The 27210-nt window shown below is 45.2% G+C and overlaps 1 protein-coding gene and 1 long non-coding RNA gene across 3 annotated transcripts; one reads left to right on the forward strand and one right to left on the reverse strand.

Moving 5' to 3' along the window:
- Positions 1-2025: 2025 nt before the first annotated feature.
- C14H8orf48 (chromosome 14 C8orf48 homolog) lies at positions 2026-19263 on the reverse strand. Of its 2 annotated transcripts, none has more exons than XM_066559808.1 (6): positions 19192-19263; positions 18021-18258; positions 17359-17502; positions 9650-9855; positions 7002-7154; positions 2026-4743 (listed from the first exon to the last, which is right to left on the reverse strand). In XM_066559808.1, exons 2-6 carry the CDS (start codon positions 18247-18249, stop codon positions 4639-4641), a joined length of 837 nt encoding a protein of 278 aa, XP_066415905.1. In that variant the 5' UTR covers positions 18250-18258; positions 19192-19263; the 3' UTR covers positions 2026-4638. The 2 variants fall into 2 exon arrangements, with proteins under 2 accessions (XP_066415905.1, XP_066415906.1); XM_066559809.1 differs by lacking the exon at positions 19192-19263 and adding an exon at positions 18596-18810.
- LOC136562803 (uncharacterized) lies at positions 19206-26678 on the forward strand. Its single transcript, XR_010784571.1, has 3 exons — positions 19206-19322; positions 19777-19886; positions 24189-26678. It is a non-coding gene; the product is annotated as an uncharacterized lncRNA (long non-coding RNA).
- Positions 26679-27210: the final 532 nt, after the last annotated feature.

A 27210-nucleotide genomic window follows, 5' to 3' on the forward strand; every position in this document is an offset into this window, starting at 1 on the left:
TATGGATCATACAGCCTAGTCTGTGAGAACAGGACTATTTTATTACAGAATAAATAAATGAATAAATAAGCAGTGAATATCCATGCCCAGAAGCTGGAAAATGTTTGGGGTTTTTTTAAGTACCTTGATCAATTCTTTAGGTAATCTGGAAAATGGAGGATCCTGACAGAAGGAATCCACTCCCCCTCATCTCCCATCCACATCCTGGTGTTGTCAGTGCTGCCAAAGATCTTCAAAATCAGTTGTGGAGGAAAAAAAAAAGGACAAAAAGTTGCATGAAACCAATGCAAATGTGGTGTTGATAAGATTAATATCAGTGGATAGGATTAATATCTGTGGATAGGATTGATATCTGTGGATAGGACTGATATCAGTGGATAGGATTGATATCTGTGGATAGGATTGATATCAGTGGATAGGATTGATATCAGTGGATAGGATTGATATCAGTGGATAGCATTGATATCAGTGGATAGGATTGATATCTGTGGATAAGATTGATATCAGTGGATAGGATTGATATCAGTGGATAGGATTGATATCAGTGGATAGGATTGATATCTGTGGATAGGATTGATATCTGTGGATAGGATTGATATCAGTGGATAGGATTGATATCTGTGGATAGGATTGATATCTGTGGATAGGATTGATATCTGTGGATAGGATTGATATCTGTTTTGCCATCATTTAAAGGCAGAGCAGGCAGGAAAGCAGCCCTGGGGCAGGCAGGGCTGATCTGCACACACCCAGTGGCTCCCTCAGGGGTACAATCAAAAGTCACTCTCTGAAAATCACATCCAGTGGTAATAAAATCACAGCTTGAGGAATGCAAGGAGATTGGAAAATGCTTGAAGAATGCAGAGCTGGGAGCACTGCAGCCCTTGCTGGAGGATATGTGGATGGTTTGAACTGCTCTCAGCTCAGGATTTACTGAGAGCCGGGGCAGCCCCAGCTCCCAGGGGAACACCAGCCCTTGTCCTTGGTGCCAGCAGCTGGAAATCTCTGTCAAGTTCCCAATAAGAATAAATGAGTTCAGCTCCTTTTCTTGGAACCTCATCAAACTGGCTGTGGTAAAAAACAGAATTAAAAAACCACCCAAGTGTCACCACACCCCAACCCTGTGAGGGAAATTTCTGAGGAGGCACTGAGGGACCCCAGGGGAGCCTGGAGCATTGCAGATATTCCTGTAACTGCAGAGAAATGTTCAGGATTAAGGGAAGGAGGCCACAAAGGTGCTCTGAGGGCTGGAGCCCCTCTGCCCTGAGGAACAGCTGAGCTTTGGGGTGTTCAGCTGGAGAAGGGAAGGCCCCAGGAACGTTCCTGTACCTGAAGGGGGTCACAGGAAAGGTGGGGCACAGCTCTGAGCAGGCCCTGGGCCCTCAGGACAGGGGAGGATGGTTTTTCCTGCAGGAGGGCTGCTTTACACCAGATACAAGAAGGTTTTTCCATTGAGGGTGGGCAGGCCCTGTCATAAAATTCCCAGAGAAGTTGTGGCTGCCTCTGGATTCCTGAAAGTGTCCAGGTCTGATCACCCTGGAATAGTGGGAGGTGTAAGGTGGCCTTTGGGGGTTAGGTGGCCTTTGGAAGGGCTCTTCCAACTCAAACTCTTCTCTGATCCTACACTGGACCAGTGGGGCCACAAAGGATTTCCTCAGTAGCTGGAAATCCAAATTCAAATATCCCAGAATTGTGGAATGGTTTGGTTTGGAAAGGACCTTAAAGCTCATCCAGTGCCACCCCTGCCATGGGCACGGGCACCTTCCACCAGAACAGGTCCTTTGGGAATGCTCAGCTTTGTTGCCAGCTCATACCCAGGGAGTGAATGCCACTAAAACTTCATCCCCACCCAGAGCTGGGCATTCTCACTCAGCCTGCTGGGACTGAGCTGGAAGATTTTCTAGAGGTACAAATTCCCAGAGCAGGAGAGATGGCTGGAAAGGAGACAAGGAATGAGGGAGCCTGGAGTGCAGGGTGGTTTTTAGAAAGCTAGAGCAAATGAAAGGGGAAGTTACAGTGCTGCAGTCCATGGGGAATTGATTTTAATGATAATGTGAGGAATGCAAGCTTCTCCAAAGGGTCAGTTACACAATCCAACACCCCAGAAGTGGATATCAGCACACACAGAGCATGAAACAACTGAGATGGGAGAAACCTTCCCTGTGAGCACAGAGCTCAGAGCAATGAACCCCACCACATCAGCAATCATCCAGAAGATTAAATCATCCAGCTCTGGGTGCCATGAAAGCCACAAAGGCAAAGCTGCAGAGCACTTTGAAGAGGCAGATTGATTTGTTTCACAGCTGCTTTGCCCAAGCAATCCCTCCTGAGCCACCCTGCTCCTTTTATGCCCCAGCAAGCACAAACCAGGCCACAGATGAGCCAATATTCCTTGACCAGAGTTTTGAGGTTTCTTTGGATCAAAAGAAAAATCTCCTGCTGGAGGGAGGAGATCCTGGAAGGGGAAAAAGGAAGATCCATCACCCACCCTCATTCCCACATCCTCCCTGGCAGAGTTCTGGATCTCCAGCCTCAAAAAGTGCAGGATTAGAAAATAAATTATTTAGGAGATCAGATCATTCATTCCATTGCATATCTCTAAGAGCTGCTAAAGAAAACACTCAGATCTCAGAGTCATTGCTGATAAAAGAATGAAACAACTGTAGTGAGCAGCAGGAAAATGCATCCAACAGCCATCAGCAAAATCTGCTTTGATTTTCCTGAGGAGTTACCTGAGTTCTGTTTGTAACATTTATGCAAACAAACAAGAGCTGTGCAGGCACTGTGTGTGAGCAGGCTGCTGTTCCACAGACAAATACTGTCAGACTCATAACCCAAATAACTCAAAGCTCAGCATTCACAGAAAGGCTGACAGCAGCTGCAAAGAAATTTCAGTAGCTCTAGAAAGCTTCTATGATCTGAGAACAGAAATATCAACATGTGCATGGAAGTCACTCTTTGTGGGTCTGCTGAAATTCTGTGCTACAAAATGACATTTTCAAAGGATTCAGTTCCTGATCACCTCCTGTACACCTGACCGCCCTCCCAAGGCTCCACCTGAAATTCTGGGAGCCTCTCCCAGTGGCTGCAGAGACTTCCAGAGGCTCAGAGAACCAGGGAGTGCAGAGCAAAACAAGGAACAGAGGGGGGGCATCCAGGAAGAGATTGGAAGGCAGGAGATGGAAGGGATTTAAACATTTCCAAGGATCCCAGAGCAACAGGAAGGAACAAGCAGAGTTCATTCATTATCCAGGTGCCCTGCAGGGCCAATTGGAAGGGGAATGCTTTTGGGGGAGTATTTTTGATGGACTATTAAAGCTGTTTGCAAGGACAGGCAGCACTGAGGAACTCAGGGCTGGGCTGGGCTCCCACCTGGGCTTGACCTACTCAGGATCCATCCCAGGGAAATCACTCTGAGCAGGTTTTTAAGCAGCAGAAGGCAGAACTTTGCTAACACTTCTGTTTATATCCCAGCATTTCCCTCCAGGTTTTCCATGGTTTGTGGGAAGTGAGAACAAGAGGCTAAACAGCCCTCAAGGACTCTGACCAACAATCCAGAGCACGGGGAGGGAAACAACCCCATGAAGTACAAATCCCAGGGCAGCAGTGAGGGCTCTTGTCCCAAAATGGGGGAAGAAAATCCAACAGGGGGATTAAACTCCCTCTGCTTTGGCACAAAACACAGTGTGGGTTCACAGATAGGGATATCCCTCCAGGATTTCCACAGGGAATGCAAAGAAATAGGAAATGGGAGGCTGAGGAGAGTCAGGCCATGGCTGGAGCAGGGGCTGAGCCCCTGCTTTGGTCCCAAAGGGCTGCAGAGGTGCCCACAGAGCAGCACCAGGCTTTGGGGGCCACGCTGAGCATGATTTCACTGTCTAACCCAAAGATTCCCAGCACAATTCCATTTTATTTGGATGTGTACTGAACCCCAGATCCAGTCTTTGAGTAACAGTGATTTCATCATCTTGAAAAATTCCAAATTCCAAAGTATTTTCTTGCAATTCTTCTCCCAGTTTTCATCTGTTGCTTGTTTTTCTCTATCTTATATAGATTCCATGATTAATTTATTATCATTTCTCATCTCATTGGCATCCCCAGTCCTGCTGATTGATTTCTGTTACAACCTCATTAATTCCCTTCTATAAATACTTCATTTCATTTTACTGCTTTTTATAGTTAACTTTGCTTTTTGTCTTCCACCTGGGGCTCTCACTTTCAATTTACCATCAGGCAGTGGGCAAAGCCTGAGCTGAGTTGCAGCAATTCCACCTCCCTGCCCTGGCAAACAGAATCATTTATTTTCCTTATGGATGGAAGCAGCTGGGAGCTGCTCTGCAATCCCACAGCAATCCCACAAAAACAATACTTCTGCCTTGCCAGATTAATCATGGAAACTGTTGGCTTCTGGAATTTGAGAAACCTATGGAGATGGATTACAATATACTGCAACATTTGCATTGAGGAAAGGTTGACTCACACCCCAGCCAGGCAGATCTGGTTCCACCTGCAGGAATATTAAAGCAGCACCCAATCCATCACTGCCAGAGCAGCTCAGATCCAAAACCATTGGGATTCTGGAGCTGAGTGCCCACAGGAAGCTCTCCCAGTTCTTCACCCACTGCAGTTATGGTTCATTCAGTCTTTCCACTCCTGACCCTTCAGCCTTTGCCACAAATCCCTGGGATCCTCTGAGGGTTTGGGAAAGCTTCTGAGGGCTTCTCCTAGAAGTGTGAGCATGTCCTGAAACAGAAAGCAAACATGGGATTATTCAGGATTGTATCCCTGCCATTTCTCATGGCCTGGAGCACACACCCAGCCCCTCAAGCCCAGCCAGGTGGGCAGCACTCATCCCCACAGTTTGGTGGGTTTGAAAGGATTCTGTTTAAAAACTCTGGCCCAAAAAGCAGCATTCTTCCCTAAGGAGGGACAGGGAAAAGCAGCTGACCTTGCAGGGAAGCAGGAGGGAAAAGTGGGAAAAAGTGAAGCCTCACCTGAGGCTGAAGCTCTCAAATCTTAGGTAGGGAGTGAGGAAGGGCCAAAATTCTGGAGAGTGGAATTACATTAGGGAAGAAAGGAATGTGTGGTACAGCACAAACTCCCAGCCTGCTCATCAGCATGGGAGGGGACCTGGGAGCTGCAGGAAGGCTCTCCCATGGGAATGGGAGCTGCAGGAAGGCTCTCCCATGGGAAGGGAGCTGCAGGAAGGCTCTGCCATGGGAATGGGAGCTGGGAGCTGCAGGAAGGCTCTCCCATGGGAAGGGAGGTGCAGGAAGGCTCTCCCATGGGAAGGGAGCTGCAGGAAGGCTCTGCCATGGGAATGGGAGCTGCAGGAAGGCTCTCCCATGGGAATGGGAGCTGCAGGAAGGCTCTCCCATGGGAATGGGAGCTGGGAGCTGCAGGAAGGCTCTGCCATGGGAATGGGAGGTGCAGGAAGGCTCTCCCATGGGAAGGGAGCTGCAGGAAGGCTCTCCCATGGGAATGGGAGCTGGGAGCTGCAGGAAGGCTCTCCCATGGGAATGGGAGCTGCAGGAAGGCTCTCCCATGGGAATGGGAGCTGCAGGAAGGCTCTCCCATGGGAATGGGAGCTGGGAGCTGCAGGAAGGCTCTCCCATGGGAAGGGAGCTGGGAGCTGCAGGAAGGCTCTGCCATGGGAGCTGGGAGCTGCAGGAAGGCTCTCCCATGGGAATGGGAGCTGGGAGCTGCAGGAAGGCTCTCCCATGGGAAGGGAGCTGCAGGAAGGCTCTCCCATGGGAATGGGAGCTGGGAGCTGCAGGAAGGCTCTGCCATGGGAGCTGGGAGCTGCAGGAAGGCTCTCCCATGGGAATGGGAGCTGGGAGCTGCAGGAAGGCTCTCCCATGGGAAGGGAGCTGCAGGAAGGCTCTCCCATGGGAGCTGGGAGCTGCAGGAAGGCTCTCCCATGGGAATGGGAGCTGCAGGAAGGCTCTCCCATGGGAATGGGAGCTGCAGGAAGGCTCCTCCCTTCAGGCTGCCCCCTTGCAAGGAGGGAGAGAAGAGCTCTTCCTTCAGGAGGATCTGTGGTGGTGCTCACAGGGGTCTGAGGATGAGGGAAGAGATGAGGATCTGACTCCATGTTTCAGAAGGCTTGATTTATTATTTTATGATATATTTTATATTAAAACTATACTAAAAGAATAGAAGAAAGGATTTCATCAGAAGGCTGGCTAAGAATAGAAAAAGAATGGAATGATAACAAAGGTTTGTGACTGACTGAGACAGTCTGAGTCAGCTGACTGTGATTGGCCATTAATTAGAAACAACCCCATGAGCTCAATCCCAGATGCACCTGTTCCATCCCACAGCAGCAGATAACCATTGGGTACATTTTGTTCCTGAGGCCTCTCAGCTGCTCAGGAGGAAAAATCCTAAGGAAAGGATTTTTCAGAAAATATCATGGCTACAAGGATCCTCCTGAAGAACAGCCACAGGAGGACCAGGGAATTCTGCACATTTCACTGCTCTCCCAGCTGCTCCAGAGGCACTCCCTACCAACAAAGCTTCCACCTCTGGGACACTGGCACAGAGACAGGAATTCCAAGACGAAATCTCAGAGTATCCCAGAAAAAATCCCAGTATTCCAGAAAAACCTCAGCCTCCATCACACACTGCAGTGTCCTACTCCAAGATTCCCAAAGGATGAGCAAGGAAGCCCAGCAGGGGCAGTTATCTCCTATCTCATCATTTAATTTCCATTTCAGCTTGGACAGCCCAGCAGAAAACAAACTGGGGAGACAATCAAAAGAGACCCAAACCCATTCCATGACAGCCTGGGAATGACCTTCAGCTTCCACAAATCAGCAGCTCAAATGCCTCGAGGAGAATGTTGGTCCCAAGCATTTTATTAATGAAAATGACCCAAATTCTATTTTGGTTTGCACTGATCTCACTGCCATAAATCAGGGAGAATCTGAATTACAGATTCTTTCATTACAGCACCTAGAAAGTGTAGCATGAATTTTTTTTCAACAATATTTGCTTACCCTGGAGTAAAACTGTTCTTCCAATTTCTCCTGGATTAAAGCACCTTCCAGCAGAGTCTTTTTTTGCCTGAGAAAGGCAACCTTGGCCAGCTCTGCTTCCTTCTGCTGGCAGTCAGGACAGGTTGAAACCTCATGGATTTCAGCTTCTGTCACCTGGAAGAGGAAACTTTGATGTCATGAGCAATGTCAAGCCTGGCAACTTGGAGAACAATCCAAAAAATACACTCAAGACAAAAACTGGCTTTTTAGGCAGTGGTAAAATAATTCAGAGTCACAATTCCATCATCTATCACTGTTCCTATGCTGGCTGTGTGCAAGGCCTTAGGCAGCAACCAGAGGGGCTGTGATTATAAATTGTATTTATACATTTTATAAATAAATTAAGAGGCAAATAAACTCTGGAGCCATTAGTTCAAAGATGCAGCTCTGAGCCAGAATCCAACCCAGACTCTGTGCTTGTGTGTGTAAGATAATCAGTGCTGCTCAGTGATTCCTGGGTCAGTTCATCCACCATGAAATCTTAAGCTTATTTATCAGCATTACACAAATCCCAGGGTTTGTGCTTTTATGAAATATCAATGGTTTTATCTGATCTAATTGACTCAGATTCCATCTGGCTCCATAAACACATTCAATTGCTACAAAGACAGGGGAATCAACCCAAGAAGTCCCATCCCAGGCCTCTCTGTCCCCTCTTCCCTGACTCCTGTGGATAAAAATGTTGTTGTGTGGAGCTACAGACAGAACCAAGCAGAAAAGCAGATGAAGTCACTCTTCTCAGGGAATGTATTCCCACCATGGAAGACAAAGAAAGAGGGAATTTAAAATTCCACTAAATTTGTAAGGTGGGTTAACATTAACAGAAATTTAAAAAGCAGATGGCTGAAATGTCAAAATTGTTTTAAAAGACAGGAAGCCTGAAATAATTATCACACCAGAACTGACTTTAAAGTGTTATTTTTAGATGCAAGGCTGAGGGGAGGAGCCACATCCCATCCTGTGGTGGGAAAAAACCACTGGGCTGGTGACAAAAAAAAGAGATTTGAATAGGCAAAGACGAGACAGAGGCTTCTTAACCAGGGACTGAGGTCAGCAAGATTTTGTTGGAATTGCTTTTATCAATATTATTTAATATCTGAGAAAGCTGGGAGCACAGGGAGGTTTTGTCTTTGCAATTTTTCTAATCCTGGAGTCACAAAGACTTCATAACAAATAATATGCAGAATAATTTGATAAATAATTGGGGCAAGCACAATCAGAGAAAAAGGCTTTTCCCATCAGCTCATCCAGGGCTTCTTGTAAAATAAATGATGACCTCAGCCTTGCTCAAACACAGAAATCAGGACTTTATCAGCAACAATAGTTTATGGTGATTATTTGCTACCATCTACAGTAGCAGATGTATTGTGATGGTGTTTGCAGGGGTCTGAGGATGAGGATCTGACTCCATGTTTCAGAAGGCTGATTTATTATTTTATGATAAATTTTATATTAAAACTATACTAAAAGAATAGAAGAAAGGATTTCATCAGAAGGCTGGCTAAGAATAGAAAAGGAATGGAATGATAACAAAGGTTTGTGAGTGACTGAGACAGTCCGAGCCAGCTGACTGTGATTGGCCATTAATGAGAAACAACCACATGAGCCCAATCCCAGATGCACCTGTTGCATCCCACAGCAGCAGATAACCATTGGGTACATTTTGTTCCTGAGGCCTCTCAGCTTCTCAGGAGGAAAAATCCTAAGGAAAGGATTTTTCAGAAAATATCATGGCTACAGTCAGCAAGATTTTATTGGAATTGCTTTTATCAATATTATCTAATACCTAAGAAAGCTGGGAGCACAGGGAGGTTTTCTTTTTGCAATTCTTCTAATCCTGAAGTCACAAAGACTTCACAACAAATAATAGGTAGAATAATTTGATAAATAATTGGGGCAAGCACAATCAGAAAAAAGGCTTTTTCCTTCAGCTGGTTCTGGCCTTCTTGTAAAATAAATTATGACCCCAGCCTTGCTCAATCACATAAAGTAGGATTTTATCAGCAGATACTATTTTATGGTGATTATTTGCTACCATCTACAGTGATGTATTGTGACCGTGTTCACAGGGGTCTGAGGATGAGGGAAGAGATGAGGATCTGACTCCATGTTTCAGAAGGCTTGATTTATTATTTTATTATATATATTACATTAAAACTGTACTAATAGAATAGAAGAAAGGATTTCATCAGAAGTCTGGCTAAGAATAGAAAAAGAAAGAATGATAACAAAGGCTTGTGTCTGGGACAGAGAGTCTGATCCAGCTGACTGTGATTGGCCATTAATGAGAAACAACCACATGAGCCAATCCCAGATGCACCTGTTGCATCCCACAGCAGCAGATAACCATTGGTTACATTTTGTTCCTGAGGCCTCTCAGCTTCTCAGCAGAAAAAATCCTAAGGAAAGGATTTTCCATATAATGTGTCAGTGACAATGTCTAAGAAATGAGAAGATTAAATCTTAGGTTGTCAACCCAAAACCTCTTGCAGAGGCCTGAGCCTGGCATCAGTAAGGCCTGCCTGCCTTGATCCTGTTATTATGGGTTTTTTTTTTTTGCAGTTGTTCTCCACAATTTAGGGGAAATCTCCCTTTGTCTCCCCCAGTACCTGTTTCACAGCCTCCCTGGTGTTTTCCAGCAGGATCCTGTTCATCAGCTGGGCAGGAACAGCACAGGACTCTGCTGTCTCAGTTTGCCTTGCTGGGCCTCCCCAGTGCAGCCTGCTGCCCTTCTGTGCCTGCTGCATGCTGCTGATCCTGCTGCTGCAGAAACGGCTGAGAGCACGCAGCTCCCCCTGGCACAGCCCAGCAGCTCCTGCAATCAACGGGGCACGACATCAATGCCTGGGGCAGGGAGAGAGGAACGAACGGCTGCTCCTCATCTGCGGGACCTCGGCTGGGCAAGGAGCAGCCCTGCCTGCAGCAACACAGCACAGCAAACACAGTGGGATGGAGTGCAGGAACCTGAACGTTAAATGGCTCCAAAATCAGAGTTTAAACACAAATGGGATGGAGTGCAGGAACCTGAACGTTAAATGGCTCCAAAATCAGAGTTTAAACATAATGGGATGGAGTGCAGGAACCTGAACGTTAAATGCCTCTAAAATCAGAGTTTAAACACAAATGGGATGGAGTGCAGGAACCTGAACGTTAAATGGCTCCAAAATCAGAGTTTGAACACAAATGGGATGGAGTGCAGGAACCTGAACGTTAAATGGCTCCAAAATCAGAGTTTGAACACAAATGGGATGGAGTGCAGGAACCTGAACGTTAAATGGCTCCAAAATCAGAGTTTGAACACAAATGGGATGGAGTGCAGGAACCTGCACAAGAAACGGCTCTAAAATCAGAATTTAAACACAAATGGGATGGAGTGCAGGAACCTGAACGTTAAATGGCTCCAAAATCAGAGTTTAAACACAAATGGGATGGAGTGCAGGAACCTGCACAAGAAATGGCTCTAAAATCAGAATTTAAACACAATGGGATGGAGTGCAGGAACCTGCACAAGAAACGGCTCTAAAATCAGAATTTAAACACAAATGGGATGGAGTGCAGGAACCTGAACGTTAAATGGCTCCAAAATCAGAGTTTAAACACAAATGGGATGGAGTGCAGGAACCTGAACGTTAAATGGCTCCAAAATCAGAGTTTAAACACAAATGGGATGGAGTGCAGGAACCTGATCGTTAAATGGCTCCAAAATCAGAGTTTAAACACAAATGGGATGGAGTGCAGGAACCTGAACGTTAAATGGCTCCAAAATCAGAGTTTAAACATAATGGGATGGAGTGCAGGAACCTGCACAAGAAATGGCTTCAAAATCAGAATTTAAACACAATGGGATGGAGTGCAGGAACCTGCACAAGAAACAGCTCCAAAATCAGAGTTTAAACATAATGGGATGGAGTGCAGGAACCTGAACGTTAAATGGCTCCAAAATCAGAGTTTAAACATAATGGGATGGAGTGCAGGAACCTGAACGTTAAGTGGCTCCAAAATCAGAATTTAAACATAATGGGATGGAGTGCAGGAACCTGCACAAGAAATGCCTCTAAAATCAGAGTTTAAACACAAATGAGATGGAGTGCAGGAACCTGCACAAGAAATGGCTCCAAAATCAGAGTTTAAACATAATGGGATGGAGTGCAGGAACCTGCACAAGAAACAGCTCCAAAATCAGAGTTTAAACACAAATGGGATGGAGTGCAGGAACCTGCACAAGAAATGGCTCCAAAATCAAAATTTAAACACAATTGTGAATGGGAGATGTAGGAACTTGCATAATAATTGGCTCTAAAACAGACTCCAAAATCAGAATTTAAATACAAATGGGATGGCAGTGCAGGAACCTGCACAATAAATGGCTCCAAAATCAGAATTTAAACACAAATGGAGATGAGAGCTGTAGGAACCTGCACAATAAATGGTTCTAAAATCAGAATTTACACAAATGGAGATGAGAGCTGTAGGAACCTGCACAAGAAATGGCTCCAAAATCAGAGTTTAAACACAAATGGGATGGCAGCTGCAGGAACCTGCACAAGAAATGGCTCTAAAATCAGAGTTTAAACACAAATCTGGACAGGAGCTGTAAGAACTTGCACAATAATTGGCTCTAAAATCAGAATTCTAAACACAAATGTGCATGGGAGCTATGTGAACTTGTACAATAAATGGCTCTAAAATCAGAATTTACCCAAATGGGGATGGGAGCTGCAGGAACCTGAACAATAATTGGTTCTAAAACAGGCTCCAAAATCAGAATTTAAACACAAATCTGGATTCGGAGCTGTAGGAACTTGCATAATAAAAGGTCCTAAAACAGGCTCCAAAATCAGAATTTTAAACACAATGTGGATGGCAGCTGTAAGAACTTGCACATTAAATGGCTCTAAAATCAGAATTTAAACACAAATGGGGATGGGAGCTGTAAGAACTTGCACATTAAATGGCTCTAAAATCAGAATTTAAACACAAATGGGGATGGGAGCTGTAAGAACTTGCACATTAAATGGCTCTAAAATCAGAGTTTAAACACAAATGGGATGGCAGCTGCAGGAACCTGCAAAATAAATGGCTCAAAAATCAGATTTTAAACTTAAATCTGGATGGGAGCTGTAGGAACTTGCACAATAATTGGCCCTAAACAGCTCCAAAATCAGAATTTAAACAAAAATGTGGATGGGAGCTGTAGGAACTTGCACAATAATTGGCTCTAAAAGAGGCTCCAAAGATGTGAGGAACTAAAAAGACAAATGCTTAATGGCACAGGATAAATAGATTAGCAAAGCAAGCAGTTAAATACTATGACATGAAATAAACTGGCTGTCAATAATACAGATTTAGCACCTCACCACCTGCAACTGCAACTTGCTAACCCAAATTAATTAATATATCAAGAGAGATCTCATCAATAACTCTAAGGAGCAATTTGTAAGAAGAATTAGAGGCAGTGTCCACTGAAGCCACTTTGGAAACACCTCCAATAAATCCCACAACTACAGAAAGGCAATTTTTTTGGAGGAAATGCAATTAGCAAACACTTCTTATCTGAAGCTTCAACAATCATTTCCTAAATTCTTGATAAGATCTTATTTCAAAACCATCATTCCCTCTTTCATCTTCCCTTATCCTTCCCAGTGGCACGTAAAAATAAATAAAGCAGAGATTAGACTTCAGCTGGGCGGGTTAGGATGGATTTACAGCTTCATTCAGGGCTTTTGGGGAGATTTTCCAGAGGCTTAGGGCACAATCAGTGCAGTATTTCATGGACAGCACCTCGGGCTGGGCCTCTCCAGGTTTCCATGGGCAGATTTCCCCCAAAGTCAGGCAGGCGGTGACTCCAAAGTGGGGCCAGTTGAACCCCGAGGATTCACCCCCAAATTCCTGCTGGGAGCTTGGGTTTATCATTTGAACAAGCCCTCCACATTCTGTCTTTTCAGGATTAAATTCAATTTCCACACAGGCACTTGGCATTCCAGTCCCACAAGAGAAATCCTCAAAACACTGAACCACTGGAATAGAAAACTTCCCCCAAACTCCATGGGATTTATTTAGTCCTGAGTGCACAGGACACAGTTGTGGAATTCTGCAAAGAAACTGAGCATTCCTCAGAAACCCAGTGTTTCTAAAGGATGAGGGAATCCATAATTAAAACTAAAAGCAGGAATTTTGTGGCTTCACTGACAGCATGGAAAATATGTTTATGTTCAGAATTGAGCATAAACAGAGCAATTTACTCCTCCTAAAGAAGATGATGTATCAAAATGATTAAAAGGAAAGACAATTTATAGACACATAAATAAGAATTAGCAACACCTTCAAATGAAATTTAATTTTAAAAAATTCTGAGGGAGCATCATAAATATCTGAGTGGAAACCTCCACTTCAGTCATCAGGTGATTTTCCTTACAAGAATTGTGTAAAAAAGTGGAAATCACGTGCCACTACTGGGTTTAATCACACTAATAAAATATTCCTGGCAGGTTCATTTATGTTGAATATAGAATGAATAAAAAGATTAAAAAGTTACAATTGTGAGGGGGGAAAAAACCCAGAACAAAAGCATTTGAGTACTCAAAGGAAGAAGTAAAACACATCAGGTCCACTGAGCATTTAGTGACAGTTTAATACCAGCCTGAATAACTCACTTAAGGTTCTTCTGACATCCACAAGTGCAATTTTATTAAGAATTGGTTTCTAATAATGCATAAATCCTGTGCTGCCACACACCCACCCATCTGCACCTCCAGACTTCAGAAGAAACACTGGCAAAGGGAACAGTAATTTTTAAACCTCACTGCACGACTCAGTGCTGGAGTTATTCCTTCATATTAAGTCATGCTTAACAGGAAGTTCAGAAAGAATATAAATTAGGGATCAAGGACTAGAATTTTTCTGAAAGAAACCCAAAAAACGATGAGGAAAGTTTGTCTTTGAACTGAAGTATTTGCACATTCAGACTGCCCCTCCCAGGTGTGGGAGATTCACCTGCCCAGGGGATCTCAGCCCCTGCTTTGGGGTTGGGTTTATTCCATGTCTCTCACACATTCCCTGTTTTCCACGTGTGATCCAGACCTGCTGCAATGCTCCTGCTCCAGCTGGGGTGGCAGATCCAAGGGCAGGGCACAGAATCCCTGCCAGTGCCAATGACTGCTCCACAAGGACATTTTCCTGATGTTTGTTACTCCAAACCCAGTGATCCCTCTCTTCACTGCAGAAGAGTGACAGAGCAGGTGACAAGAGCAGCCCAAGTGACAGCAGCACAGCATCAACCCCAGCCCCACCTCACCCAGCAGCAAGGTCACAAAATGTGCAATGTTTAGGCAGCAAAGCCCCAGGAAGCTGCTGTGATTCCAGCAGCCCAGGAGAGACCAGCTAATCCTCATGTCTGCACCCCAAACCCTGCTGAGGGGGTGGAACTCAGTGACCTGTGTGAGTTTTGGAGGTTTTTTCAGTGACCTATGTAGGTTTTAACTCCAGCCTTAAGTGTGACATTTGAAATCCACCAGGAGGGAGTAAAAGAAGAAAATATTTATGAGTTTTCTTTTCCTTTGATGTCTAACTTTGACTTAATAGGAAAATTGGCAGGCATTTTGTTGTTATTATTCCCTACCAATACTCTATTTTAAAGAAGGTAAAAAGAGATAACTGTGAAAGGCAATAACCACTTACTGCTCTTCAGTAAGGTTTTACTTCTGCAGCTCCAGATTGCATCTTCATAATGACCTAGATTGATTTTCCAGTTCAGATGAACATGCTGACAGCCTGACCAGCAAAGAACACGAGAAAGACCCCAGCAGGTAACACAGGGCAGAGGAACAGGCTGAAATGTCAGGCTGTTCATCACAAATAGGAACTGAAAGTGAGTACAACTCCTCCAGCACAGTGAATCATCCCAGAGTCACACAGCAACCTGGGCTGCAAGGACCTTAAAGCCCATCCAGTGCCACACTGGGACACATCCCCCTGTCCCAGCTGCTCCCAGCCCCAGTGTCCAACCTGGCCTTGGGCACTGCCAGGGATCCAGGGGCAGCCCCAGCTGCTCTGGGCACCTGTGCCAGGGCCTCCTGACCCTCCAGGGAACAATTACAGCAACAGTGCAGAAAAACAAACAGGCAAAGCATTTGATGGAGACACTTGACAAAAGTGAGAGGCAGCTTGTGAGCACAGCACCAGCCAGGGGGCTCAGGAGCCCCACCTGAATTCTCAGATACAGCCAAGCTGAAGAATTGCCTTTTCCTGAGTACTTTTTAAAGATGACTAACATGGAGCAATCTCTGTGGAACTGAGGATTTACACTCATGTTGTGATGCATTTGCCTAACAACAGCTCATGCTTCCACACTGGGGTGCAAGGACAAAGAACTCTGATGAAAATTTCTCACTTCTCCTGAGGCCAGTGTGTTTTCCTTCTTTCAGCCCACAAAGAAAACCATGAAAAATAAAAATGACATTCCAGAGTGTTCCTACAGGCAAACCAGAACCTTTTGCTCCCCCCATCACATTTAACCCTATTAGCAGTAAGATGAGAAGGAAAGTCTTGAGGCAATAAAACAAACCCCAATTCAGAGAACCCTGTGTGCTCAGTGATTCACTGAGCTGAGTGTTCTGAGGGGACTCAGTGTGCAGCAATCCACTTCCAGGTGAGCTCATCTACTGCACTAAAAAACATCTCCAAGCTGCTAAAACAATACAAGAGTTGGAGATTACCAAGTGCTGAAGGATGAAGTTCAAGAGAAGCATTTACAGATATCAGAAGATTATCTGCTGTGTTTATTTTATGGTAATATTCTGCAATAAAAAAAATGCAATGCCTGGCTAATTATGATTGATTTGGGGATAGCATGGCTGGGCACTGTGTTTGCATCAAAGAAAAGAATAAACCATATTTTGTGCTTTTCATATGGAACACTGGAAGCACCAATGTACCCGAGGCTGCCACAGGGACAAGTGACAGGAGCAGCAAGGACAAGCCAGCTCTGCATCCTTCACCTCAAGGTCATGGCACAGGATTTGCTGCTCCAGCCCTAGTGAGCACTCTGACCCTCCCTGCCATCAGCAGCCACCAGCCAAAGGCACAGCATTCCCTGGTGCAGAACTGCAGGGATCTGCAAGGGCTTCCATGAATAAAATCCTCTGAGCACAACTTTCAAGGGAAAACATCCTCAACCTTCAGCTGTGGCTCACCCTTCCTTCAGTGCCTCTGAACCCAGCAGGTCCCATTCTGTGTCTCCAGGAATCAGTCACAGGACTTTGATGTATTTTGGGAAGATTCTCCTGGAGGAAGAGGCCAGGAAGAGCTGCTCACACTCCCCTGACTGCAGAGCAGAGGAGTGCAGGAGATGAGTCAGGAGCCCCCAGCACTGCCACTGTGGGGAGGGAGCTCTGCCACTCAGACCAGCCTGGCAGTGACCTGAGCTGCTGCTTCTTTAGGACAGGGGGTGTTCTGAGGATGCTGTGCACAAATCCCACACCATGAAGGGCCCAGGCAGGAGGATCACTGTCCCACAGTGACCTACAGAACTCCGAGTGTGCTCGCCTCCCATCAACGTGTAGATTGAGGAAGGTTCCCCGTCTGCTCCCATTATTTTTTGCTCAGTTACAGCTTTCTTGCTCTTTTTTCTTAATTAAAAATAGCATCTCTGACCCACTTTTTGACAGACTTTAGCAGGGCTTGCATCCCACCATCTGCTCTCACAGTTCCTTGCATAACTGGTACATGGAAATGGATCCTTCCTTCCTCCTTTCCCTTCTCCTCCTCCTCCTCCCTGCACTCCATCATTATTTGGGTAAAGCTGCTCCATTGTTCCTGCCAAAATTGGTGCCCTACTGCCTCCCTCAGCTTGGGAAAGGAACTAAAAAAGGGCAAACAAATAATTCAATTATCAATACTGTTGATTAACAAGGGGGAAAACCCGTTTCACACAATAAATTCTGAGGTCATGTTCATTTTGGAGGGGAAAATGCCCAAATTTCCTAGTACCTCTACAGCTGGAGAGAAAAAAACTGAATTAAATTAAACAATTAAATGCCAAACACGGGGACATTTTTGAATGTACTTTTCCAGGTTTTGTGGTAATGCATCACCAGGATAATGTCACTACATGGGGGCAGCATCAAAGCCATGTGTGATATGGGACACAAACTGCTCTCCAAGAAAGCATAAAAGAGAAACTTTGCACTTAATTACTTGGCTAATTAAGCCAGGCTAATTAGCTGGCTTAATTTAATAGCCTGTGTATAAAATTTAAGTCAAGTTTACATCTCCTTCCAAAAGAAACAATTACAGGCTCTGCTGAAGTTACCCAACTCACCAGCAGGAGTTCTGAGGACAGATTTGTCTGGCCTAATCCCAGTGTCTTTATTTTTCAGATCAATCCATTTTCCCATGGCATCAATCCATTTCCCTATGGCAGCTCTTTCCACAGCTGCAGGATCCACTGCTTCAAACTCCTCCTCTGCAAAGAAAAAAGGCAACTTTGAACACACATTGTGAGGAAAGCAAAGTGGGAGGCAAATAATCCTCCACTTGAATGTGCCAGTTCTCCCTGCTAGGGAGGAGAAACCCTGAGCCACAGCAAAACACAGATGAGGCCACAGATTTCAGCTTCTGCTTTATCCATCCTCTGCTGCAGCTTTAAGGTCCTACCCAGCCCTCTTCAGTATTTCAAATCATGGAACTATCCCATGGAAAAACTGTTTTATGGCCCAGCTACTTTTCATACATGGTAAAAAGTAGCTTGGAGAATTGTTTTTTAAGGTGCCAACAGAATTTCAGCATCACAAGATTACTAAGGAAGGATTTCCATGGCCAAGTCCTTCCCATGGAGCTGTCTGAAGCATGGATCTGGTGGGCACCTTGCACAGCAAGGACACTGTATGCAATTTTCACATGTTTATTTTTACCGATTCGAGTCCCCCCTGCACTGACTGAAGCTGTGGAAGGCAGGCCTCAAGCAGGGAGAGCTCTGCATACCTGCAGCACTTTGCCCTGCCAGTGATGCTGAGCTTTCCAAAGCCTCTGACACAGCTGCCCCCTCCAAATCCTCTGTGGAACACCAGGATCCAGGTGCTTCACTCTCCTCCTCCTCGCTGAAGGACTCAAAGGTGTCTCCTGAATAGTCCAAGGCAGAGCTGCTGTGACCCTGGCTCAACTCCAGCCCCTTCCCCTGGCTCCTGGAGCTCTCTGCTGGGGCAGCTGCCATGGGACAGCACTGCAAACAAAAACAAAAACAAAATCAGGTTCACAGGATTGCTCACAGCAACATGGGAGGAACACTGGGATGCTACAGGCACATCCCACCAGATTTAACCACCACAACAGGTGGGTAAAATCACAACTCGGTCGTGATCAAGCCAAAGCAGGGATTCGAGCAGCACACGTTCAGATCCACAGGGTAAATGTACAGAACCAACTACCACTGAACATGAGCTGTGAAATCTGAGCACTGTTCTTTTCAAATCTGTAGTGGATTACAGTAATGCTTGGATAAAATTCTTCATTAAAAAAAATTCTAATTTCTCCCTTTCTAGTGTCTAAAAGGAAATTACAGGAAAGAAAAGGTAGGACTATTTGCAGGTAGGTAAGCCTGTTTAACAGCAGATAGTGTCAAAACAAGGGGGAATGAGCTGAAATGGAAAGAGAGTATGGTTAGATGAGATAGTGGGAAAAAACCTCCCACCATCCCAGGCTGCTCCCAGCCCCAGTGTCCAGCCTGGCCTTGGGCACTGCCAGGGATGCAGGGGCAGCCCCAGCTGCTCTGGGCACCTGTGCCAGGGCCTGCCCACCCTCAAAGGGAACAATTCCTGATTCCCAATATCCCATCCATCCCTGCCCTGTGGCAGTGGGAGCCATTCCCTGGGTGCTGTCCCTCCATGCCTTGTCCCCAGTCCCTCTCTGGAGCCCCTTCAGGCCCTGGAAGGGCTCTGAGCTCTCCCTGGAGCCTTCTCTGCAGCACTTCCAGCTCTCCCAGCCCGGCTCCAGCCCTGGAGCGGCTCCGTGCCCGGCAGCTCCCCCGGCCAGGGCCGTGCCCGCCCCTCACGGGCTCCGGGAGCTGCTCTGCCCTTCCCTCCCTGCTCTCAGCCCTCAGGGACGGGCTCTAAGAGCGACTTTTCCCCCCTCTGGCCCTCAGAACCTCGCTCCTTACCCCGGCCCGGCTCCCCCGGGAGGGAAGGGGCGGCCTCGGGCGCTGAGGGCGGAACGGGGCGGGGAGCGGAGCCCGGGCCGGCCGCGGCTGAGGCGGAAAATCCGGCCCTGAAATCCTGCCGGGTTTGTGGGGTCGGTGTTGGATGGTGCCGGTTTGTGGGGTCGGTGTTGGATGGTGCCGGGTTTGTGGGGTCGGGGTTGTGCTGCACGTCCCGTCCCAGCTGAGCCCCACAGCGAGTCTGGGTCTGGAGAGAGCTCTGAGGAGCTGGAGCGAGTCCGGCGGTTCGCGAAGGGTGAGGGAGCGGGGCTGGGGAGCTGAGCTGGGTGTGTTTGATCCCCCCGGGTGTGTTTATTCCCCCCGGGTGTGTTTGATCCCCCCCGGGTGTGTTTGATCCCCCCCGGCTGTGTTTGATCCCCCCCGGGTGTGTTTGATCCCCACAGGATCCCACATTGCACAAACACCGAGAAAGGGCTGCCCGGAGCTGTGACAGAAAAGCTCCGCACGGTCAGCTCCAGCTCTGCCACAAGAACACAAAAGCCAAGAGAAACACTAGGGGATTTTTTAAATTACTTTTTTTACCTTTAGGACAGTGTATTACACCCAAGACGATGAAGGCAGATGGCCTTGGATGTGACACTTCATGGAAATAAGATGCAAAAAGTATTCCAGGGCATGAAATCTTTCTGTATTTTCAGGTACAATTGCCATAGGTTATATCATGATAAAAGCAACTCTTCTCTATTCTGGGATCTTGCTTTAAAATTGCTATTTCAGGTTAGCTAATACCACTTCCTGTTTTGGTTTGTTTTGGGGTGGTTTTTTTTGGTTTTTGGTTGATGGTTTGGTTTTGGTTTTTTTGTGTGTGTTTTTTTTTTTTTTTAATTGGGATTTTTTGGGGTTTTTTTGTTCTTCTTGTTGTTTGGTTTTTGTTTGTTGGTTTTTGGTTTTTTTCATTGAAGTCTTTTTTGGCAAGAAAACCTGATTCTCCAGTCCTGGGGTGCAGTGTTATCTGTCACTGGGGTCTCGTCCTCATGCTGAGTTTGGACTGCCTGGCCAAAGGACAAGAGATTTTTGTCTTCTCTCGCATTTGAAGTGCAGCAGAAGTGATCTTGTGTCTCTTGGAACAGAGAACTCTGTGCTGATCTCTACATTTCCTATAAAGAAGGATTGGGCAGCATGAGATGGATGCAGGAGAGTAATAAATGCATTGATGCAGTGGTGAAATAAACAGCTCTGCCTGCCCATTGTTCAAGTTGTAACATTCACTTGTTTGCTGAGTGAGCTGCTTGGGGCTGGCCCTTTTCTTGTAGTTTGCTGCAGGAAATTAAAATAATTTATGTGGGATAAACGTTTCTTGTACCCTTTGTGCCCATCCAGAGCAGTGATCAGAGGGGTGTGTGAGTGGAAGGGCAGTGCAGGAGCCAGCTCAATGCCAGCAGCTCGTGGAGGCAGGAATCTGGAATTCTGGGATTATGGAATTCTGGAATTCTGTACAGTTTGGACCAGCCAGACCTGCCCTGTGTCCTAAACCTGTCCAGCCCAGAGGTTCACCTTGCACTGGCTGCTCTGAGGTGTTTTCCTTCTCAGGAAGATAACGTGGCAGCCAGGCTGAGAGAGGTCAGGATCTGGAAGGATCTAGAAAATAAAGGGAGAGATTTCATGCTCTGGGTTAAAAACCACAGGGAAACAGGGCTGGGAGAAACATTTCCTTTTCTTTAAAAATCTAATCAACATGCACAGAGAATAACACAGGATAACTGAGAATAACCCAGATCCCCACAGCTCCCACTAAATGCTTTGATTATTTATCATTGCCCATTTTTTATGGAAACAGTTGACATTAGATTATTAGTGACCTGGGTGGTATTTGATTTTTTTCCCCCTGGAGGTTAAAGACTTTGTAGTTTCCTGTTCTAGGTCCTTTTTAAAATTCATTTTAGAGCATGAAAAGTATATTGTTCCGTCAAGTTTATTTCTCTGACATTTATTCAGTGCAGAGTGTGATCCTAATATTAAAGGTTTTTGATTTGAAGCCCAGGATACAGACAAGGCTTTTCAGTGGTCTTCCCTAAAACAGGACATTTCAGCACTGCCTGGGAAGTTATGATGTTGGAACAGCATAATTATTTGAAGGAGTATTTGTTTTTCAGGGATTTGTGGGTGATATTAGATGGCTCAGCCCAGTTGTGTCACAAGGTATTAAGCTTTCTGCCTGCTGAAGTCATGGAGCTGGGCCTATATAGAGCCATAAATAATATTGTGGGGGAGCCAGTGACAGACTTTGACTCCAGCTCAACTCTTTATTACTTGTTATATTAAATTTAAACACAATTGTTGAATTCCTTGCTCTGGGCAAATGCTTTTTGATGTCTCCTTCTATTAAAGTTGTACTATCCCTTTTAGCCTGTGAAACTCACTCTTGCCAGGTGTGTTTCTCCAATAATTAATGATGCCAGCAGAATGAACTGGGCTGTCAGCACGAGGTTGGGTATCCAGTTGGGAATGATGGGGTGAGGCCAGTGGAATTAAGCACATTTGGATTGTGGGGAAACTTCCTGGGGCTCAATAATGAGATGCTCATGGGCATTACTCTGTAGGAAAGGGCAGTTTCAAGCTGGAACATTTTTTTTTTTAACTCTGGAAATATGAAGGACAAATGCAAGAACTCTTAGGAAATTTGCAAGCATTTGTTGACAATTTAAGATACAGTCAAGGTTCTCCTCTTTATCAGCACAGAAAGTACTGCCAAGGAGCCCCCAGACACCATAAATCATCCAGGAGAGTGCAGAGGCTGAGAAGATGACAGAGGAAAGGCTCTGGGGCAGGCAGCACGCTGAGAAGTCATTGTTTAGGGGCTGCTGTATTTCAAGTGGCCGTTTCAGCTGCCATTAACTCCCATCCCTAATTAGCAAATGGATTGATCTTTGCTGGAGACTGGCAGGTGTCCCTGGCAGATCAGAGCCCTGCATACCAATGAGATGGTGAACGTGGCAACCGAGTTCCAGACAGGGGAAAAAAAGAAAATCCATATTGTAGGCAGCTGTTGTTAATTATGCTTTGGGGTTGGTGTTGGAAACGACACTCCAGTCAGCAAGGCCATCCCTGCCCTCCTGGTTTTCCTTGTGCTTTTAGCTGGAGAAATATCCTTCCTCCCCCTGTCCTAAGGAGGTGGGAAACAGCAAATTTTATCTTCCTCCTTTGTGCCTGCAAACTGCAGATTTCCTCCTGAGTCCTCCCTTCTTACAGAATTTCAATAACCCAGTGGGAAAACATCTGAAAATGCAATAAAGTTCCATGAGGCAGCGTTATCAAATCTCCATTCACAGGGATGGATATCCATGTGTATGGAAACATCCAGTGGACACTGAATTTCTAATTCCCATCTTCCCCAACAGCCTCAAACCTTTTGTGTGTGAATAACTCAGTGCTGCTTCACACCAGCAGCCTGGAAAAGCCCAGGTCCAGGGACACCCAGAGGGGTTGGTTTCTAGCTCACTTTGGTTGTTTGTCTGCAGGTTTGCATCAGTTCTTTTTCCAGAATTATTGTACAGAGTTATTGGAGGTGATTTAAATAGCTGGATATTGGAGAGCAGTGGTTTTTCCTTGCTTTTCCAAGGAATGTTACAGCCTGAACATGACATGAATTCATGGAAAAGAGGAGAATCAGAAACCTGTCTAGTGAAGGCTTGAGATTCCTTCATTTTCTTCTCTCCTTTTATTATTTTTGCCTCATGATTTCCCTGTGGCCCATCCTGCTGAATTCCCAGTGCATTGCAGTGGGAAGAGCTTCCAAGGGGATCAGCAAAGGCATCCCCTGCTCCTGGCAGATCAATACTGCACTTATTAATCAGTGTGCTTTGGTAATAGGTTGACTCTTTTGGGAATCTGTCAGGATACCTTCAAACCAATGAGTTACTTTGCCAGTTCAGCAAATGCTTTAATTTAGAAATTAGCAGCTTTTTATACTGACTCTGTGTTTAGCCTAAAACCACAGAATTTATTCATTCCAATTTCTTGAAGCACTGAAGTGCCCTACACCTGCTGTGGGTCCTATCAGCAAGGGATTTTCTGTTTTCCTTTCCAGTCCTTTGCTGGTGGAATATTATTTCTACTGGAGAACCTGGACTGATTTTGTAGTTCAGAGGACTTTTAGAATCTCTCCTGAGCTTAAGCTCATTTCTGAGCAGCCTCATGGTCCTGGAGGCAGGAACATCAATGTTGCTCTGAGCATTTCCCCTGTGGGAAGGAGGGGACTTGTTTTGAGTGATTATATTTTTTGGGAAAGAACTTCTCTCTTAATTTTCTGTGGCTGTTTGATAACTCAGAAAATAAACATTCATCTGAAGTTTGGCAACTGGTTTGTGCCACTTTTGTGTGTAGACATTTGAGACCTTCAATGTCCTACTCTGAGCCCCTTAATCTTAAATAGTGATTTTATTTGTGGACCAGGCAAATTCCTTGCTGCTTTCTGGAACATTCCTCAGGTCTCTGTGCTGAGTAATGCTGCAGCTACTGAGTAAACCTGTCCTTCCCTCTGGTTATAAACAAAACAACTGTAAAACTGGTAACTCTCAACTCCCATTAATAGAATGACCCTCAGGTGTCAGTTCTGGTCCCAAATTATTTCAGGCTTTTAAGAGTTCCTGTTAGACTTGGGAGCATGCAGATGCCTAAAATGGCCTTAAAACCCAATTAAGGGTACAAATGGGAAGACAATTTGTACTGACTCATATAATTTTGAAGAACATTTAAAACACTGATTACTGTCCAAAGACAGGGAAATAAGGGTGAGTGCTGGGAAATCAAAGGCATAAAGAGAATATGGCTCCTATAAGGTGGGAGTGGCAGCCTGGATTCTCATTGGGGCACTTCTTGCTGTGACAGATGTTATTCATTATTAACCTTTGTTAATTGTCTAATTGCTTGTATCATTGGGAGTGAATCACCTTTCTCATCCTCAATATGGGACCCTCACAAGTCCTGTGCTTTTCCCCCAGGTTTCCTGAGCTCACTGGTGGATATTTGTGAAATGCCTGTGCTCCATGTGAGGGGCTGAAGCACCAGAGCAGGAGAAGGTTGATGGGAGGAAGCTGGCAGGGAGCTTGGCAGGCAGGTCAGACACTGCCATGCCCAGGAGATTCCCAGGTGTGGGGATGAAGGGGATTTCAGGGTGCACAGCCTCCCAAATGTTACAGATACATATTAAAATATTGGCTTTTTGCAAGTATTAAAATGGATTTTATATGTGTGGTGTTAAAGTAACTTTGTTATAAAGTTTTTATTTCTGTTGTTCATTAAGCTTAGTGAAATAGCTGATATAAGTATGCCTGTGTTAAAATGCTGCTTGGATGGGATCACATCCAATAAACACAGCATGAGGACCCTGCTAAGATATTCCAGTTATCAGCACTCAGTGTCTGAAGGTTTGTGGACCAAGGCCCAGAAACAGGAGATGATAAGAATGGACTAAAACCACAAGCAAGGAATCTGCATGCTCTAAAAGGTGGAACTGAGGAGGAGCCATGCTAAACAATTCTTGGAACATGTAAACTACTTTGGGGAAAGAGTTTACCATGCATAATTGTTGATGAATATGTAACAGGCTGATGCAATAGAAATGGGATATAAAGGTGTTCCCAAACTAGCAGGTGTGCTCTTGGCTGATCCCATAATTACCTCTGCTCTGTGGTCCTTGTCTCCCATGGTCTTTTATTAAACTTTTGACATTTTCCCAGGACAGGGAACGTGTTTTTCACACAACCCTGTCAGAGCCAGCCCAGGTCTCCTTGTGGGAACCACAGAGATCCCTCCTGTGTGTCTGAGATGCTGGAGCCCAGCTGTGCTCCTGCTCCTTCCATCTGATCTCTCACTGATCTCTGTTGGTGGAGGGAGGGAATCAAGGCCAGGATTTGTGTCTGAGACCTTCAGCTGAAGGCTCCTGCTCTGCTCAGGGCTGTGCAGGGGGAGCAGAGGCTGATTCCCTCTGACTCCACCCTGAGCCAGATTTCCTGAGCTCTGCCTTCCTCTCTGAGAGCTGCCAGCCCACATCCACATCCACAAGTGCCACTGAGCCTTCCTGAGCTGTTTATTGAATTTCTAGAAGCATCAGAAAAGCACTAAAGCGACAGGCTCAGCTCAGCCCTGGTGTGTGCTCTGGAGTAAATCACCTGTGCCATGCCAGGAGATCAAGGCTCCAGCAGAAAAGGAACTTGATGATCTGATTCTAATTAGTTTCTTGATTTAATAGCAGTAATTTTACTTTCATGATGGTTGCCATTGCCCCAGCTAGCAGGGATAATAGACTTGGTTTCCTCAAAGGCTCATTTCTGATGCAGCCTCTGTTGAATCTTAAGCAATAACAACCAGAAGCCCACAGTTACCTCAAAATTATGGCATTTCAGTGGTTAAAAATGTCATGTTCTCTCACCTGAGGAGTTGACTGGGAATTGCCAATATAAGAAAATGAACAGTCATAAAATTAAAATATAGCTTGAGTTGACTCCAATTCCTTCTGAGATGATCTTTTTGTTTCCTTGCTGATTTAAACAGCTGCAAGTTAAAGTCCTCTTGAAACCAGAAATGGGCAAATAAAATTTTTAAGGAAATTAAACAGCATGGGATGGGATGTGTTTCCACCAGTAGAAAACCAGAATGACTCCACAGTAGATAATGAAAAACAAGGGAAACAAATGGACTGATCTTAATGACCTAATGGGTGAAATTTCATTAAAGTAATATTCAGTTTTGGTTACCTGAACCAAAACTTGAATGTTTTGGTTCAGTTAACCAAACTGTAATTTTTGTCAAAAATTATACCTGAGCTGCAGAGCTATCAAAACTTGTAGCTTTAATTATTTTATTTTCCTTTTTAACTTGTAAAAATTTCACTCTCCACAGCTGGATTAGAATTGGATGAGGGATCCTCATTTTTCCCCCTCTGTGATTTGTACAATCCACTGATGGATTCAGCTGGGGAAAGCTGTCTGAAGGTTTTGCCTGGTTTGAGTGCCTTGCCAAGCTTTACTCCCTTCATGAAGGGTAATTCTACATCCCCTGCCTTTGTCCTGCATTAAATGGAATTTCCCATTATTATCTCTTGCACCTATTTACCTTTCTAAATTCTTCAAACCGAGGAGTGCTTACAGCTCTGAGGCCTTGAGCTCTCCAATTCCTCATCCACAGAACACCTGCTGACTCCTGTGATAACTCAAAAGCCTCTGCTGGATTGTTCCTGAATTTTGAAAAGCAAAATACAGTCCTCTCCTAGTTATGAATAATAATAATCCAGACTCTGATCCACTGCACACTTATTTATGTGTAAAGGTGTAGCCATATGTGTAGTGCCTTGGGAACAGATTATTAAAGAAAAGCCAAATTGATTCTATGTTGCATTTTCTGTGATGTTCATTAAATATTTGAAGTAAAATACTTGTAAAGAATGTATGAAGATGCATTTTGAATGAAAATACATAAATGGAGAAAACACACACTGGAATGTGCTGATTGTTTTCATTAAAACTTGAAGTGTGAAGATGTATTTCTGTTCTGCCAGGGATTTGTGCTCAAATGTTCTGGAAGATTCACAGCTCCTGAACATGTTCCCATCCTGCAGAGCCCCAGACACACAGGATTTGTGAAGAGCTCTTCTGTTTGCAGAGCTCTGTGACAAGCAGCCTGAGTGTCTCCAACAAGGGATTGCCCTGAAGTACAGGCCAGAGCACAACAAAGAGCAAATCCCAGTCAGAGCAGAGAGTGAAATACCAAAACCACGGCTCAGCCCCCAGGGGGACAGAACAGGATGGGTCAGTGAAGCTGTGGCACCATTAGCAGGGAACAGAAGCAGTTCTAGTGCTTCAATGCATTCTACCCCAATAAGAAATAATAAAATAAAATAAAATAAAATAAATCAAATTGCTTGTCCTTACAGCAGGGCCTGTCACTGTGGGCCCTGGCAGCAGCAGGGAGCATCACACACCAGGCTGCTGTCTGAAAACTCAGGAGTCCAAACTTGATCTCAGC

Source organism: Molothrus aeneus, chromosome 14, assembly GCF_037042795.1.
Source record: "Molothrus aeneus isolate 106 chromosome 14, BPBGC_Maene_1.0, whole genome shotgun sequence".
NCBI lineage: Eukaryota > Metazoa > Chordata > Aves > Passeriformes > Icteridae > Molothrus > Molothrus aeneus.

Excerpts from the sequence above, each read along its gene's own strand:
- C14H8orf48 (XM_066559808.1), bottom strand. The coding sequence starts at position 18,249 with ATGGCAGCTGCCCCAGCAGAGAGCTCCAGGAGCCAGGGGAAGGGGCTG. Across the intron at positions 17,503-18,020 it reads GGCAGGGCAAAGTGCTGCAG|AGGAGGAGTTTGAAGCAGTG; the intron begins GTATGCAGAGCT and ends TTTTCTTTGCAG. Across the intron at positions 4,744-7,001 it reads AAGAACAGTTTTACTCCAGG|GACATGCTCACACTTCTAGG; the intron begins GTAAGCAAATAT and ends TTTCTGTTTCAG.